Raw genomic sequence first — 20,017 nt, forward strand, 5'->3', positions numbered from 1 at the left:
CTTCGCCAAGCTGGAAATTATTAACTGTGTAGTTACATATCCATGGTTTAATAGTATTGTTGATTTTCTGTCTATCATTCCAGTCAGGGATGTATTTATTTTGTTTCTATCTGCATTTGAGCCCGATGCTATCACGTTAGCTCAGTAGCTAAAGAGCTTCGCCGATGGAGATAAAAGTCACTGTGAATGTCTATTTCGCGTTCTCGACTCTCATTTTCAAGAGGATATAGTATCCGAGGTGGTTTAAAATACAAATCCGTGATCCACAATAGAAAAAGGAGAGTGTGGAATCCAATGAACCAGCTAAGTTACGGTCAGAGTGAAAAAATATCAATCAATCAATCAATCAATGTTTATTTATATAGCCCTAAATCACAAGTGTCTCAAAGGGCTGTACAAGCCACAACGACATCCTCGGTACAGAGCCCACATATACCAATATACGTCGTGCACTGCACGCTAGTCCTTCACTCTCACTTTCCTCATCCACAAATCTTTCATCCTCGCTCAAATTAATGGGGTAATCGTCGCTTTCTCGGTCCGAATCTCTCTCGCTTCTGGTGTAAACAATGGGGAAATGTGAGGAGCCTTTCAACCGGTGACGTCACGCTACTTCCGGTACAGGCAAGGCTTTTTTTTTATCAGCGACCAAAACTTTATTGTCGATGTTCTCTACTAAATCCTTTCAGCAAAAATATGGCAATATCGCAAAATGATCAAGTATGACACATAGAATGGACCTGCTATCCCCGTTTGAATAAATACAAATTCATTTCAGTAGGCCTTTAAGAACCACTGTGCTAAATTCTTCATTAGATCATACAGAAATAGATTCATAAAATAATAATAATTCTCTGTCTATAAATGCCAGCCAACTTCAGCTGTCAGTAATAAAAACAAAGAAATACAGCTTAACGTGTTTTTCAACTAAAAAAAAAAAAAAATTCCTACTTCCTTATGATTGTATGTGTTTGTTTGTTTGTGTGTTTTAAATATACAGTATAATTTTCCTCTAATATCCGGGAAGAGGAGTCATTTGAAAGAAGCCGCAGGCCCACTCGGATCCACCCGCTAAATGTAGGATTCACTGGAGCAAAGACAATTTGTTTGTCCTGCTGGTGTTTGTTTCTCTGGCTGTTTGTGTTTATGCACATTTGTGTTGATGGCCTGCCCAAGTCTTCCTCCAACTAGCAATTTTCTGCCTGGTCGCCTCTCATGCGCCTCGCTCTTTATCGGCTGTCACAACACCGCCGATTTATATATATTTACAGATCCAGGAAGAGACGGGAGGAAGAATTGGATTTATTCGAAGGGGCCCGGCGCATCCGCGGAGACCCCGCAGTGCAAAGTTGCTCTATATGGCGTTGTTTTTAATCAAACAGGATGTGAGGAAGGCGGTCACGTGCCTTTGGGATGACGAGCAGCGTGGTGTGACTTCAATCACGCCGGCGAGTGACTGCTAATGACGTGTGGGGAAACTTCTCCTGGCACTAATAAGTGTCACATTTCTGCAGGCAAAGACAGCAGTCTAGCACAGCGTCATGCTTATTACTGGATGTTACAAGGATTTTGTACACAAATATTTTGTTTTGTTGTGTGGGATGAAACCATCAAGTAGCAATTTGGCTCATAAGTGACAGCTGCTGCTAAATTAAGACCATTATGAAAGCCTAAGACCAGGGCCGGCCCGTGGCATAGGCCGTATAGGCAAATGCTAAGGGCGCCGTCCATTAGGGGGCGCCACGCCAGTGCCACAAATATTGGACAAAAAAAAAGAAAAAAAGTTGGTACTATTATTTCTAAATACAAAAAATAATCCCACGTTAATTAAAATGCAAAGTAAAGCCTATTTAATAGAAATATTACTTGTTACAACATTACGCCCCCATACCCCCGCACGGTGCGCCCCCTCCCTTCCCGTATCATGACTCTTACCACATCAAAAAATCAACACAAGATGTCAAAACGGCCAAAACTGTCAGGTGCCCAGGGAAGAAAAAAGAGAAAAGAAGAGGAGAAACGAGAAACGAGAAAAAGACAGAGGTAGCAGGTAGGTAACGTTAGCCTACATGAAATTATTTGTCTGTTACAGAATGTGATAGTAACCTGGCTTTTTAGCATTAAGCTAATGTTACATGATTCGGCAATTGCTAATCAATAAATAGCTAGTTCTGTTTTAACGTCGGGTTAATATTGTGGAGGGGGCTAAATTGTTATGGAAAATAATAATGTAACGTTAGGTAATTACAGTACTCCCTGGTGTACAGTCATTTGTAAGTCATTCTAGTTAAAGCAATATTAAAAAGCACAAATAGAGAACTCTGTAGGATCCCCTTTTTTTGTAATATAGTTGTTAAAGTCATACTGGTTTGATATCTTGTTTTGTGCAGTGCCTTATTTATATTGTATTTCTAATTTATTTTATGCAACTTGTTGACATGTTTTATTTTGTGTTTATGTAAAAAATATTGTATTTCAAATATTCATTTTTTGTATTCATTTATTCATCCATATTTTTTTTAATTTTGTTAACTATTCTGATTGTTAATTTGCTTTCTTTAAGTTAAAAAAAAGGTAATAGACAAAGCTATTCGGTTTCTTGTGAGTATATACACTTCACTGCCGATGTGGGTGGGCGCCACCTAAAATCTTGCCTAGGGCGCCAGATTGGTTAGGGCCGGGCCTGCCTAAGACGGTATCAGTGCTGTGTCAATACAGCGAGTGAGTGTGCCACACGATCCCTGAGGTGTCATTTATCCAACACTAATGATAACGAAGATTTGCATAATACCAAAAGTTGTAACATTTTGGTGTTATGCAAAAAGTACAAAAAATGCAAATTGGAAATAAAAGGAGGCTAATGTGTCATGCTTAAAAATTGCTTATGATAATTTGGTACAAAAAAACACATTATTATGCAAATTATACATGTAAAAGGAGGCTGTTGTCTGACATCTAAGAATTGCTTTTAATGAGATTTTTTTTTATTAGCATTTTCTAAAAAAATTAAAATAAAATAAAAAATAAAGATTGAAAATAGGAGGCTAATGTGCTTATAATGACAATTTAATAGCATTTATTTTTTTCTTGTATTTTTTTTCAAACAATCCAAATATGTAACCAGAATTAGAAATACAATTAAGCAGAGGTGTCAAAGTCATTTTTAGTCACAGTTATGTTTGGCCCCAGAGGGCCGCTTCTGACAGTAAATACTATTGTTTAATTGTTTAATTTATACCATTTTTTAATGCATTTTATTAGTAGATTTTTTTTCAAACTAAAATGAAAAAAAAAAATGGTAAGGTGCAATAATTTCACCTCAAAATGAAGTGTATTTTATTGTAAATGGAAAAAACAGTACTGCTGTTTTTATGAATACAAAACGGCAGCTAAGTTGCGATAATTTTAGGGTAAAATTGACTTCTTTTTTTGTACTGTAAATAAAACAAATAATTATTTTTACAGTAACATTTTGGCATCTGAACTGCCAGCTATTATTATTTTTATTTATTTTTTTTAAATTCAAATAGGTGTCAAAGTAATTTTTAGTCACAGTTGTGTTTGGCCCCAGAGGGCCGCTTGTAACAGTGAATACCATTTTTACACCATTTTTTAAAATAATTTTATTAGTAGATTTTTTTAAACTAAAATGTAAAAAAAATATGGTAAGTTGCAATAATTTCACCTCAAAATGTAGTGTATATTACTGTAAATGGAAACAACAGTACTGCTGTTTTTTATGGTTAAAAAAAAGGCAGCTAAGTTGCCAGAATTTTACGGTAAAATTGGCGTTTTTAAATTTTTTTTTTACTGTAAATACAATTTTAAAAAAGCGTTTTTAAAATAACATTTTGGCACGTGAGCTGCCAGCTTTTTTTTTTTTTTTTTTTTTTTTTCAAACAATCCAAATATGTAACCAAAATTAGAAATACAATAAGGCAGAGGTGTCAGTCATTTTTAGTCACAGTTATGTTTGGCCCCAGAGGGCCGCTTCTAACAGTGAATACTATTTTTCCACCATTTTTTAAAAGCATTTTATTAGTAGATTTTTTAAAACTAAAATGTAAAAAAAAATATGGTAAGTTGCAATAATTTCACCTAAAAATGTAGTGTATTTTACTGTAGATGGAAAAACAGTACTGCTGTTTTCATGGTAAAAAAAGGCAGCTAAGTTGCCAGAATTTAACAGTAAAATAGAATTATTTTTTTTACTGTAAATAAAAATAAAAATACACATTTTTACAGTAAAATTTTGGCACCTGAGCTGCCAGATTTTTTTTTTTTTTTTTTTTTTTACAAACAAACAATCCAAATATGTAACCAAAATTAGAAATACAATAAGGCCGAGGTGTCAGTCATTTTTAGTCACAGTTATGTTTGGCCCCAGAGGGCCGATTCTAACAGTGAATACTATTGTTACACCATTTTTTTAATGCATTTTATTAGTAGATTTATTTTTTTAAAGGTAAAAAAAAATTGGAAAGTTGAAATAATTTCACCTCAAAATGTAGTGTATATTACTGTAAATGGAAAAACAGTACTGCTGTTTTTATGGTTAAAAAAAGGCAGCTAAGTTGCCAGAATTTTAGGGTAAAATTGACATTTGTTTTTTTTTACTGTAAATAAAAAAAACATTTCTACAGTAAAATTTTGGCACTTGAGCTGCCAGCTTTTTTTAAATGTTTGTATTTTTTTTACCGCAAGTCAACAACTACATTTTTCGGTGTATTACTGTAAATGCCAAAATGGCACATCAGTTTATTACAGTAAAAAAAAGAATACAGTTTTTTTTAATTTAGAGAAAAATGCTGTAAAAACCACACTAAATTTCACAATTTTACCATGAAATTGGTAATTTTGCTACAATTTGATGGATATTTGGCTCTGAAATCATTATTATTAGTATTTATTTCTATTTAAAAAGTGGTTTGAATGTTTGATAATATATTAGACAATATTTAAGTTAACAAAATTTGCCATTGCATGGTGTACATGAATTTTTTTTGTGCCATAATAGAAACAAATAATACATTTAGTAAGAAAAGTTACAGTACTTTATTGATACGTATTATTTCCAGGCTTTTGAGGGCCAAATAAAATGAAGTGGCGGGCCACATCTGGCCCTCGGGCCTTGGGTTTGACACCTGTGCAATAAGGTAATGTGTAATTAAGAGTTGCTTATGAGAATTCAGTTTCATTCATACATAAAAACAAATATTTAATATCAAAAATAAAACTAAAATGAATATAATGTAGAAATCTGTAATTAAGGGCTGCTGTAGAAAATCTAATAGCATGTTGTGCAAAAAAAAAAAAAATGTAAATACAAAAATAGACATTGAAGCAAGGTAATTTGTGATAAGTATGGTAATTTTAAAAAATATGCAAAAAAGGTCAACACATAGCCCCCTTTGGGCTGGTGTGTGATAATAGAAAATCACTGATAAAAAATAAAACAACAAAAAACAACAATTACCAAAATATTGTTTGATATCCAATGGTTGCTTTTGTGGATTTTGGCGCATTTAGTGCAAGAATATTACAATTATTTATAAAAAGAAATTAAAAAATAAAAAGAAAAGCATGTGTGATAACTAAAACATTTAATTTAATAAACATTTATTCCTAAATTTCGTTAAATATTTTTGATAACCCTAAACACTCCACATGAGAATGTAGTTGAATTTTACAAAAATATACATTTTTATGAAAATTATTAATAAAAAAGTGAATGTATGATTAAAAGTTGCCTATTATGAACAATTTAATCATTTGTTAGATAACAAAAAAATATATAGAATAATAAATAAGTAATAATAAAAACATAACTCATGAAAATATTTTGGTCTTACAAAAAAATACAAAAAAAATTAGGATTTTTTTGGCCAAAAAGTTTACAAAAATGTTTTTTAACTTTTCATCAGAATTTAGTGGGATTTTGTAAGAAAAGTTTTCCTGAAAATCACGTGACACAAAGTCCAGATCATTCCGTAGGAACTTAAGCACAACTTTTCCAGTTGATTGTCAACAATCACAGTCATTTTTCCAATACCTAAACATGTTCTTTGCATGTGGAGGTCAGTAGAAAATACATCAATGACTAAAACCTCCAAGACCAAGGATCTGTGTCCTTTTTGTACCCGTTTCTTTACCCATCGTTTCACTTCTAAAAATGTCTTAAACCAAAATTGTGACTTTATTGGTCGTCTTTGTAGACCTGTGTTAGAATAATTATATATAAGTTATCCCACAACTCTTATGCTTAAAGGCCGTTGCTCCAGTTCTTATCTATTGTGCTCAAGCTGTACTTTTATTTTCGTGCAAATGCACACAACTTTGTTATCTTCCACTGCAAGTTAGGAGTTGCCTCGCCGCAGATGTTTCTGTCTTTTAGCCTGCTAACAAGCCAAGGACGAACCGGCACCTCAACGAAGATAAGGCATAACAGCAGGCAGACAAAGCAGAGACAGGGCGAAATCACAAGGCACATTTCCGTTCTGAATAATCACGTATTGTTTGTACTGAGATGCTTGCATAAAGTGTGACTCCTCCCTTTAAGAAGCAGCCTCAGCCATGTAACTAGGGAACTCCTAAACTGAATCAATAGAGGAGCGTGTGGGCTGTTCCTCAGAGCGTAGGGTGAGACTGTAACTGGGTGTGCAGCTCCATGCATTCTCCTCATGAGCAAAATTGAACTCTGTCCCTGCCCGATTCCTTGCTTCTTGTTCCGTTTAATAGATAGTTCGGTGCTTAAACCTGACAACCTGAAATGCTACTGAAACCAAAGCATTCTTCCTCTGCCACCAAAGTGCAAAATAATGAGTGTTATTGTAGTCTTGACCAGGCCCGGCCCTAACCAAACTGGCGCCCTAGGCAAAATTTTAGGTGGCGCCCCCCCCCACATCGGCAGTGAAGTGTATATACTCACAAGAAACCGAATAGCTTTGTCTTTGACCTTTTTTGTTACTTAAAGAAAGCAAATTAACAATCAGAATAGTTAACAAGATTTAAAAAAATATGGATAAATAAATTAATACAAAAAATAAAAAATGAATATATGAAATACAATATTTTTTACATACATAAACACAAAATAAAACGTGTCAACAAGTTGCATAAAATAAATTAAAAATACAATATAAATAAGGCATTGCACAAAACAAGATATCAAACCAGTATGACTTTAACAACTATTATATAACAAAAAAAGGGGATCCTACAGAGTTCTCTATTTGTGCTTTTTAATATTGCATTAACTAGAATGACTTACAAATTACTGTACACCAGGGAGTACTGTAATTACCTAACGTTACATTATTATTTTCCATAACAATTTAGCCCCCTCCACAATATTAACCCGACGTTAAAACTGAACTAGCTATTTATTGATTAGGAATTGCCGAATCATGTACCATTAGCTTAATGCTAAAAAGCCAGGTTACTATCACATTCTGTAACAGACAAATAATACCTCTGTCTTTTTCTCGTTTCTCCTCCACTTCTTTACTATTTTTTCTTCCCTGGGCACCTGACAGTTTTGGCCGTTTTGACATCGTGTTGATTTTTTGATGTGGTGACGTCCAAAAAGAGTCATGGTACGGGAAGGGAGGGGGCGCACCGTGCCGGGGGGAGGGGGGGCGTAATGTTGTAACAAATAATATTTCTATTAAATAGGCTTTACTTTGCATTTTAATTAACGTGGGATTATTTTATGTATTTAGAAATAATTTTTTTTTTTTTTTTCTCCAACATTTGTGGCACTGGCGTGGCGCCCCCTGATGGACGGCGCCCTTAGCATTTGCCTATACGGCCTATGCCACGGGCCGGCCCTGGTCTTGACCTTAGTTCAATTCAATCTACCATTTGGGACACATATAGTGCACTCACCACAATACTTGTTGGCATGAGAAGGTGTGTACTTAGTTGACTGTGAGTGTACTTTAAACACATAAACAGGTCTCCTTACCTGTGAGGTGTTGACACGTCCCTCCTGAAAGGAGCAGTCGCTGGCGTCCTGCGTGCACATGTGGCGATATTTGCACCAGTGACACGGGAACTTGCCGTCCACGCAAGACAGACACCTGCAGCGGGTACAAGAGTGGGGTTACAACAATATGGAAGATGGATGACACATTTTAAACAAAGCAATGTTGTTTTATATTACTGGCAATACAGTTGGATTTCTCAATGTGCGGTAAAAATAAAAAAATAAAAATAAATAAATTAAAGTTTATTGTTGTACAGTTGTTGTTCCACCAGGTGGGAAACATGGTTGCATGCATAACAGTTTGGTACTAAAATGTGCACGGACATGGCAACAATGAACACTTATCTAAAATTAAGTAGGATTTTGTGCAAAAAAAAAAAAAAAAATAATAATTTTTTTTTTTTTTACTAACGTGACTACAAACACAATCATTAAAAAAAGCTGTTCTCACACACATTTTGTAGAATTATGTGCAAAAATAATTAGTTACAATCAAATTAATAAACATGGTTCCATGCATAACAGTTTGGTACTAAAATGTGCAAATGAAAAAGCACGGACATGACAACAATGAACACTTATCTAAATTTGAGTAGGATTTTGTGCAAAAAAAAAAAAGTGTTTTTTTACTGTTTATTAATTAGACATGTATCTCGTGCGCACGAGAAACTATCTCGTGCGCACAAGAAACTTTTTAAAACGTTTTTTTTTTTAAAATAATACAAAAAATGATTATTATTAATTATTTTTTTTAGACATATATCTCGTGCGCACGAGAAAATTTCTATTTTTTTTATTTTTATTATGAAAAAAAAAATTCCCCCATGTCCCTTTAGGGGCTGCGTAAAAATGACTACCAACAGAATCATAAAAAAGCAGTTCTCACAAATAAATTGTAGAATTATGTACAAAAATAATTAGTTACAATTCAATCAATCAATCAATCAATGTTTATTTATATAGCCCTAAATCACAAGTGTCTCAAAGGGCTGTACAAGCCACAACGACATCCTCGGTACAGAGCCCACATACGGGCAAGGAAAAACTCACCCCAGTGGGACGTCGGTGAATGACTATGAGAAACCTTGGATTTTGAATTAATAAACATGGTTCCATGCATTACAGTTTGGTACTAAAATGTGCAAATGAAAAAGTAGGATTTGTGCAAAAAAATTAATATTTTTTTTTACAGTTTATTAATTAGACATGTATCTCGTGCGCACGAGAACCTTTTTATAAAGTTATAAAAAAATAAAATAAAACAAATTATTATTATCATTTTTTTTTTTTTTTTAGACATGTATCTCCTGCCCACGAGAAACTTTCTATTTTAAATTTTTATTTTTATTTTTTTAAATTCCCCCATTTCCCTTTAGGGGCTGCGTAAAAATGACTACCAACAGAATCATAAAAAAGCAGTTCTCACAAATAAATTGTAGAATTATGTGCAAAAATAATTAGTTACAATCGAATTAATAAACATGGTTCCATGCATTACAGTTTGGTACTAAAATGTGCAAATGAAAAAGTAGGATTTGTGCAAAAAATTAAATATTTTTTTTTACAGTTTATTAATTAGACATGTATCTCGTGCGCACGAGAAACTTTTTATAAAGTTATAAAAAAATAAAATAAAATAAATTATTATCTTTTTTTTTTTTTTTAGACACGAGAAACTTTCTATTTTTAAATGTTTTATTTTTTTTTTAAATTCCCCCATTTCCCTTTAGGGGCTGCGTAAAAATGACTACCAACAGAATCATAAAAAAGCAGTTCTCACAAATAAATTGTAGAATTATGTGCAAAAATAATTAGTTACAATCAAATTAATAAACATGGTTCCATGCATTACAGTTTGGTACTAAAATGTGCACACGAAAAAGCACGGACATGACAACAATGAACACTTATCTAAAATTAAGTAGGATTTTTTGCAAAAAAAAAAAAAGTTTTTTTTTTTACTGTTTATTAATTAGACATGTATCTCGTGCGCACAAGAAAATTTTTATAACGTTTTTAAAAATAATAATACAAAAAATTATTATTATTATTATTATTTTTTTTAGACATGTATCTCGTGCGCACGAGAAACTTTCTATTTTTTTTTTATTATTTAAAAATAAAAAATCCCCATGTCCCTTTAGGGGCTGCGTAAAACTGACTACCAAAGGAATCATAAAAAAGCAGTTCTCACAAATAAATTGTAGAATTATGTGCAAAAATAATTAGTTACAATCGAATTAATAAACATGGTTCCATGCATTACAGTTTGGTACTAAAATGTGCAAATGAAAAAGTAGGATTTGTGCAAAAAAATTGATATTTTTTTTTACAGTTTATTATTTAGACATGTATCTCGTGCGCACGAGAAACTTTTTATAAAGTTATAAAAAAATAAAATAAAATAAATTATTATTATCAATTTTTTTTTTTTTAGACATGTATCTCCTGCCCACGAGAAACTTTCTATTTTAAAATTATTATTATTATTTTTTAAAATTCCCCCATTTCCCTTTAAGGGCTGCGTAAAAATGACTACCAACAGAATCATAAAAAAGCAGTTCTCACAAATAAATTGTAGAATTATGTGCAAAAATAATTAGTTAAAATCAAATTAATAAACATGGTTCCATGCATAACAGTTTGGTACTAAAATGTGCAAACGAAAAAGCACGGACATGACAACAATGAACACTTATCTAAAATTAAGTAGGATTTTGTGCAAAAAAAAAAAAGTTTTTTTTTTACTGTTTATTAATTAGACATGTATCTCGTGCGCACAAGAAAATTTTTATAAAGTTTTTAAAAATAATAATACAAAACATTATTATTATTATTATTATTTTTTTTAGACATGTATCTCGTGCGCACGAGAAACGTTCTATTTTTTTTTTATTATTTAAAAAAAAAATTCCCCCATGTCCCTTTAGGGGCTGCGTAAAAATGTCTACCAACAGAATCATAAAAAAGCAGTTCTCACAAATAAATTGTAGAATTATGTGCAAAAATAATTAGTTACATTCAAATTAATAAACATGGTTCCATGCATAACAGTTTGGTACTAAAATGTGCAAACAAAAAAGCACGGACATGACAACAATGAACACTTATCTAAAATTAAGTAGGATTTTGTGCAAAAAAAAAAAAAGTGTTTTTTTTACTGTTTATTAATTAGACATGTATCTCGTGCACACGAGAAAATATCTCGTGCGCACAAGAAACTTTTTATAATGTTTTTTAAAAAAAATAATACAAAAAATTATTATTATTAATTTTTTTTTTCAGTCATGTATCTCGTGCGCACGAGAAAATTTCTTTTTTTATTTTTTTTATTATGAAAAAAAAAAATTCCCCCATGTCCCTTTAGGGGCTGCGTAAAAATGACTACCAACAGAATCATAAAAAAGCAGTTCTCACAAATAAATTGTAGAATTATGTGCAAAAATAATTAGTTACAATCGAATTAATAAACATGGTTCCATGCATTACAGTTTGGTACTAAAATGTGCAAATGAAAAAGTAGGATTTGTGCAAAAAATTTAATATTTTTTTTTACAGTTTATTAATTAGACATGTATCTCATAACAGTTTGGTACTAAAATGTGCACGGACATGAAAACAATGAACACTTATCTGAAATTGAGTAGGATGTTGTGCAAAAAAAAAAAATTTTTTTTTTTACTGTTTATTAATTAGACATGTATCTCGTGCGCACAAGAAAATTTTTATAAAGTTTTTAAAAATAATAATACAAAAAATTATTATTATTTTTTTTTTTTTTTTTAGACATGTATCTCGTGCGCACGAGAAACTTTCTATTTTTTTTTTTATTATTTAAAAAAAAAATTCCCCCATGTCCCTTTAGGGGCTGCGTAAAAATGACTACCAACGGAATCATAAAAAAGCAGTTCTCACAAATAAATTGTAGAATTATGTGCAAAAATAATTAGTTACAAACGAATTAATAAACATGGTTCCATGCATAACAGTTTGGTACTAAAATGTGCAAACGAAAAAGCACGGACATGACAACAATGAACACTTATCATAAAATCGTAAAAAAAGCAGTTAAAGATTTTGTGGAATTTTGTGCAAAAATTAGTTTCTGTAATTAATACAACAAATATTGGGAGTTAATGTGTTTTAAAACACGCCAACTGCAAGAAATTGGTAGGATTTTGTGCAAATTCTATTTTGATTTTTTTTTACTAAAATTAGTTAAAAATGAGTAATGAATATATATATATATATATATATATATATATATATATATATATATATATACACATAAACATTAATATATACATCTATACACATACATATTCATGTATATATATATATATATATATATATATATATATATATATATATATATATACATATATATATACATAAATATATATATATATATACATATATACATGAATATGTATGTGTATTTATGTATATATTAATATTTATATATATATGCATACATCATACATAAATATATATATATATACATAAATATATATATATATATATATAAATATATATATATATATATATATATATATATATATATATATATATATATATATATATATATATATATATATATATATATATTTATATATATATATATATATATATATATATATATATATATAAATATTAATATATACATAAATACAGATATATATACACATAAATACAGATATATATATATATATATATATATATATATATATATATATATATATATATATATATATATATATATATATATATATATATATATATATATATCTGTATTTATGTGTATATATATCTGTATTTATGTATATATTAATATTTATATATATATATATATATATATATATATATATATATATATATAAATATATATAAATATTAATATATACATAAATACAGATATATATATACACATAAATACAGATATATATATATATATATATATATATATATATATATATATACACATAAATACAGATATATATATATATATACATATATATATATATATATATATATACATATATATATATATATATATATATATATATATATATATATATATATATATATATATATATATATATATATATATATATATATATATATATATACCTCCCTGCTTGGCACTCAGCATCAAGGGTTGGAATTGGGGGTTAAATCCCCAAAAATGATTCCCGGGCGCAGCCACCGCTGCTGCCCACTGCTCCCCTCACCTCCCAGGGGGTGAACAATGTGCACATTTTTTGTGCAAAATAAACAATACAATCCTAATAAATATTTTGTCTCATAACAAAAAAATATGTTTACATGAGTTTCCAATAGTCCAGGATACAAAGTTCAGGAAGGAGCTGCAACAATAAAAGCACGTGTGGATGTACAGCAGCACGAGTACAGTAAGTAGCAGTGACATTGAAATGACAAGTGTAAGCGCGGTCTTGTGCTTTAAGACTTCATCCAGGCTGTCAGCCACTAAGACCAGAGTGGAGGATGAGCCAGGAAGCACAGAGAAATGTACTCTTCCCTCCTTATCCTCCATTCTTGGAGGCTTTAAGTGCAATAAGCTGGCAGCACAAGATAAGCTTTTTTCTCCCCTACAATGCTCGTTTTATTTCTCCTCTTTCTCCAAAACCAGCAACGCAAACATCTACAACACACTGACAAAAAAACTGATTACCGGACAAAAACACGCGATCGTTTTGGCGACCACTAAAAGACGACGGAATAAATAATCTCCTCTTCTTTTTGGGCGGTGTTTTAACACACTTCTGTTCCAAGGTGACACTAAAGTGACAGTAAACTGCTTGATGGCGCATATTTTTTTCCCCACCCTGTAAATGTCCATATTCATAAAAAGGCTTCGTTAAATCATATTTATGAACTCATGCAGGAGCTACAGATTTTATTTTTTTTCCAACAGAAGCTCATAATATTGTAGAACTAAAGAAAAAAAAAATGCAGAAGAAAAGTGACCTTTCTACAGCAGCCCATTTTATTTATTCATAATATAACGAAAAAAGAAGAGAAATTGAAAAAATAAATGAATATAAAACATAATAAATAATAAATAATACACATAATATAATGGAAAAAAAAGAGACATTGAAAAAACAAATGAATATAAAACATAATAAATAATAAATAATAAACATAATATAACGAAAAAAGAAGAGAAATTGAAAAAATAAATGAATATACAACATAATAAATAATAAATAATAAACATAATATAACGAAAAAAGAAGATAAATTGAAAAAATAAATTAATATAAAACATAATAAATAATAAATAATAAACATAATATAACGGAAAAAAAAGAGGAATTGAAAAAACATAGGCTCCAGCGCCCCCCGCGACCCGAAGGGAATACGCAGTAGAAAATGGATGGATGGATGGAAATGAATATAAAATATAATAAATAATAAATAATAAACTAATATAACAAAAAAAAAGAGAAATTGAAAAAACAAATTAATATAAAACATAATAAATAATAAATAATAAACATAATATAACGGGGAAAAAAACAGAAATTGAAAAAACAAATTAATATAAAACATAATAAATAATAAACATAATATAACGGGGAAAAAAAGACAAATTGAAAAAATAAATGAATATAAAACATAATAAATAATAAACATAACGGAAAAAAAAGAGAAATTGAAAAAATAAACTTTGCTCAATGATTTTGTGCCTTTTTGCTGTTTGTGGCCCATGTAATCGAGTGTTAGTTGGCAACATAACTCAAAAAGTTACAGGTAGATTTGGATGAAACTTACAGGAAGTGTCAAAAACGGGTTAAGGAACAAGTGTTTTGATTTTGGGGCTGATCCGGATTGAGCTGTTTTGCCACTGCAGACGGACACTAACTTTGCTCAGTTATTGTGTGACTTTCTGCTGTTTGTGGCCCATGTAATCGAGTGTTAGTTGGCAACTAACTCAAAAAGTTACGGTTAGATTTGGATCAAACTTACAGGAAGTGTCAAAAACAGCTTAATGAACAAGTCTTTTGATTTTGGGGCTGATCCGGATTGAGCTGTTTTGCCACTGCAGACGAACACTAACTTTGCTCAGTGATTTTGTGCCTTTTTGCTGTTTGTGGCTCATTTAATCGGGTGTTAGTTGGCAACATAGCTCAAAAAGTTCCGGGTAGATTTGGATGTGTGAGGATGTTGATGATGTCAGTGATAAGCTCTTGAGTCCTGACTGATCTGCACCTTCAGATACGGGATCGATGCTGCAGGATTAGCATGTCGGTGCGCTGAGGTTATGCTAACATTTGTTAGTGGAGCCTGTGAGTCGTCCCCAGTATTAACCTCCTCCGGGTTTATCGATCCTTCCTGTGTGTGCACAGTGCGAGGAGAGTATGCAAGCTGAACGCACACACACACACACACACACACACACACACACACACACACACACACACACACACACACACACACACACACACACACACACACACACACACACACACACACACACACACACACACACACGTAAATAAGCACGCTTGTGTCACCAGCATTGACACAGCAGGGTTCCTGCGGGACACCTGGACCGGAGAGCTGTCAATGGTTTGGGATAAATGTACTGCTGGCAGTTCTAGTCAATAAAAAGCAAAACCTGTCCAATAAAAAGATCCAAACGGTGCGTTCGCTGTCTCTATAGCTATAGAAGAAGGGCTTCTCAGCAGGGGACCTGCACTCATTAGAAGGTTTTATTATTGCATCTTGTCACGCTGGAGTTCAAAAAGCAGCGAGTATGATCCGTCTCAAAGCCCAGTTTAATTAAAACGGGTCACGTTTATTGGAAAAGGGATCGCGAGCTATGGACTGACTTGGTGCTTCTGTGGAACTAATACCGGAAAATCTGATCATAAAGTTGACAGTGTAAAACTGAAGAGCAATATTAAAGTAGCGTGTAGATGTCAGATAATATCGGCCTGCCGATATTATCGGCCGATAAATGCTTTAAAATGTAATATCGGAAATTATCGGTATCGTTTTTTTTATTATCGGTATCGTTTCGTTTTTTTTGTTGTTGTTTTTTTTAAAATTAAATCCACATAAAAAACAAGATACACTTACAATTAGTGCACCAACCCAAAAAACCTCCCTCCACATTTACACTAATTCACACAAAAGGGTTGTTTCTTTCTGTTATTAATATTCTGCTTCCTACATTAAATATCAATATATATCGATACAGTCTGCAAGGGATACAGTCCGTAAGCACACATGATTGTGCATGCTGCTGCTCCACTAATAACACTAACCTTTAACAGTTCATTTTACTCATTTTCATTAATTACTAGTTTCTATGTAACTGTTTTTATATTGTTTTACTTTCTTTTTTATTCAAGAACATTTTTTTAATTCATTTATCTTATTTTATTTAATTTTTTTTTTTTAAAAAGGACCTTATCTTCACCATACCTGGTTGTCCAAATTAGGCATAATAATGTGTTAATTCCACGACTGTATATATTGGTTGATATCGGTATTGGTTGATATCAGTATCGGTAATTAAAGAGTTGGACAATATCGGAATATCAGATATCAGCAAAAAGCCATTATCGGACATCCCTAGCATGTATGGATACTGACAGGTCACTTGTCATACTGCCAATTTAATGTTGACAGTGTTTAACTTCTTTTTACACTTGTTTGTCATTTAGGGATGCTAAGAACTAAAGTGCGTTGACATTGAAACCAACAAAAAAAAAATGAGGCTGAGGCGTCATGTTTTTATTTATATCTCTGCTAGAAATTAATGCGATCGAATGGATTTGTTGCTTAGTTCGTTTTGTCGTTTGTTTGTTCGTTCATTTGCTAGTTGGTTCGTCGGTTTATTGTCAATATAATTCAAAAATTTATTGGTAGATTTCACAATTTTCATTTTCAGGAAGTGTCCGAAATGAGATAAGGAACAATTGATTAGATTTCGGGCCTGATCCGGATAATGTTACTATGTTACCTTACATTTACGTAACAATCTTCAACATTTTGTTTGTCATTTGTTTGACAGTTCGTATGTCAGTTCGTTAGTAAGAAATAACTAAATTATCAGCAGAATTTAACAATTTTTACTTTCAAGAAATGTCCGAAATAAGATAAGGAACAATTGATTAGATTTTGGGCCTGATCCGGATAATGTTACTATGTTACCTTACATTTACGTAACAAGCTTCAACATTTTGTTTGTCATTTGTTTGACAGTTCGTATGTCAGTTCGCTAGTAACAAATAACTAAATTATCAGCAGATTTTAAAAATGTTTACTTTCCGGAAATGTCCAAAATGAGATAAGGAACAATTGATTAGATTCCGGGCCTGATCCGGATAATGTTACTATGTTACCTTACATTTACGTAACAAGCTTCAACATTTTGTTTGTCATTTGTTTGACAGTTCGTATGTCAGTTCGTTAGTAAGAAATAACTAAATTATCAGCAGAATTTAACAATTTTTACTTTCAGGAAATGTCCGAAATAAGATAAGGAACAATTGATTAGATTTTGGGCCTGATCCGGATAATGTTACTATGTTACCTTACATTTACGTAACAAGCTTCAACATTTTGTTTGTCATTTGTTTGACAGTTCGTATGTCAGTTCGCTAGTAACAAATAACTAAATTATCAGCAGATTTTAAAAATGTTTACTTTCCGGAAATGTCCAAAATGAGATAAGGAACAATTGATTAGATTCCGGGCCTGATCCGGATAATGTTACTATGTTACCTTACATTTACGTAACAAGCTTCAACATTTTGTTTGTCACTTGTTTGACAGTTCGTATGTCAGTTCGTTAGTAACAAATAATTAAATTATCAGCAGGTTTTAACAATTTTTACTTTCAAGAATTTTCCAAAATGGGATAAGGAAAAATGTATTACATTTTTGGCATGATGCGGATAATTTTTACTGTTTTATTTTACATTTACGTAACAAGCTTTGTCCGTTTGTTCGTTGGTTTGTTAGCAACATAACTAAAAAAGATTTTTGCATATTTTCACAATTTTCACTTTCAGAATATCACTGAAATGAGATAAGAAACAATTGATTATATTTTGGGCCTGATCTGGATAATACTACTATGTTACCCTACATTTAAGTAACAAGCTTCAATATTTTTTTGTCATTTGTTCGACAGTTCGTACAACAGTTTGTAAGTCAGTTCTTTAGCAATATAACTCAAAAAGTTAGCAGATTTTCACAATTTTCACTTTCAGGAAATGTCCGAAATGGAATAAGGAACAATTGATTAGTTTACGGGCCTGATCCGGATAATGTTACCTTACATTTACGTAACAAGCTTCAACATTTTGTTTGTCATTTGTTTGATAGTTCGTTTGTCAGTTCGTACGTCAGTTTGTTAGTAAAAAATAACTAAATTATCAGCAGCTTTTTTGAATTTTTACTTTCAAGAAATTTCCAAAATGGGATAAGGAGCAATTGATTAGATTTTGGGCGTGATGCGGATAATTTTTACTATTTTACCTTACATTTACGTAAAAAGCTTCGTCAATTTGTTTGTTGGTTTGTTAGCAACATAACTCAACAAGATATTGGCAGATTTTCACAATTTTCACTTACAGGATATCTCCGAAATAGGATAAGGAACAATTGATTTGATTTTGGGCCTGATTCGGACAATGTTTACAATGTTACCATATATTTACGTCACACGCTCTGCTTGACAGTTCGTACGTCAGTTTGTTTACAAAAAAATGACTTGAAATGTTATCAGCAGATTTTCAAAGTATCGGATCGATACCTAAATTTGTGGTATCATCCAAAACTAATATAAAGTATCAAACAAAAGAAGAATACGTCATTATTACACTCTGTCACGGCGGGGTTGCATCTTACTGTGAGGTTCGTTCTCCCGTGATGCAAACGGATGACTCTGGACAGGACTTGCAGGTAGGAACATGATTTAATGTTGAAAAGTCAAAACAGCACCACAAACAGAAAAGTAACAGGAGCATGAAGCAAACAATGACGCCAGACTGAGCGTGGCGAGCACGGTGACTAAATAGCTCTCCGATTAGTGGTTGACAGCAGCTGAGCGTGGGACCACTAACCAGAGGCAGGTGAACCCAATTAATCCCCATGGTGACAAAAAAAACAAAACAAGAGTGCACAAACAGGAATTAAGAGAGTCCAAAACTAACAGAACATAACAAAACATGATCCGGACCACGGATCATAACACATTTTAACAGAAGTGTAGGTAGAACATGTTAAAACAGGAAATAATCAAATATTAACAGTAAATGTACAAGTGGATTAATAATCCATTTTTGCAGCTTGTTCTTTATAACATGTACAAAATAATAGGTAGATAAATGACAATATGTTACTGCATACGTCAGCAGACTAATTAGGAGCCTTTGTTTGTTTACTTACTACTAAAAGACAAGTTGTCTAATTAAATGTATAATGTATTTATATTATTCATATGTGAATATAGCTGTATAACATACTGTATTTATATTATTCACATGCGAATAATGCTGTATAACAGACTGTATTTATATTATTCACATGTGAATAATGCTGTATAACATACTGTATTTATATTTTTCACATGTGAATAATGCTGTATAATAGACTGTATTTTTTTTATTCACATGTGAATAATGCTGTATAATAGATATATAATAATATAATATAATACTGTATTTATATTTTTCACATGTGAATAATGCTGTATAATAGACTGTATTTATGTTATTCACATGTGAATAATGCTGTATAATAGATATATAACAATATAATATAATACTGTATTTATATTATTCACATGTGAATAATGCTGTATAACAGACTGTATTTATATTTTTCACATGTGAATAATGCTGTATAATAGACTGTATTTATGTTATTCACATGTGAATAATGCTGTATAATGGATATATAATAATATAATATAATACTGTATTTATATTATTCACATGTAAAAAATACCTAAGTGTTTAATGTCTATTGTGAGCGAACTATGGT

The 20,017-nt window shown here is 31.4% G+C and overlaps 1 protein-coding gene across 1 annotated transcript in view; it reads right to left on the minus strand.

Annotated features, from left to right (window-relative positions):
• LOC133653245 (plexin-A1-like) overlaps nucleotides 1–20,017 on the minus strand; it is a 195,125-nt gene that overhangs the window by 116,942 nt on the left and 58,166 nt on the right. The window contains exon 5 of the mRNA XM_062052325.1: nucleotides 7,967–8,081. Coding sequence (XP_061908309.1) covers nucleotides 7,967–8,081 — 115 coding nt within the window. The remainder of the gene's footprint in view (nucleotides 1–7,966; nucleotides 8,082–20,017) is intronic.

This window comes from Entelurus aequoreus, linkage group LG07 (assembly GCF_033978785.1).
Source record: "Entelurus aequoreus isolate RoL-2023_Sb linkage group LG07, RoL_Eaeq_v1.1, whole genome shotgun sequence".
Classification (NCBI taxonomy): Eukaryota; Metazoa; Chordata; class Actinopteri; order Syngnathiformes; family Syngnathidae; genus Entelurus; species Entelurus aequoreus.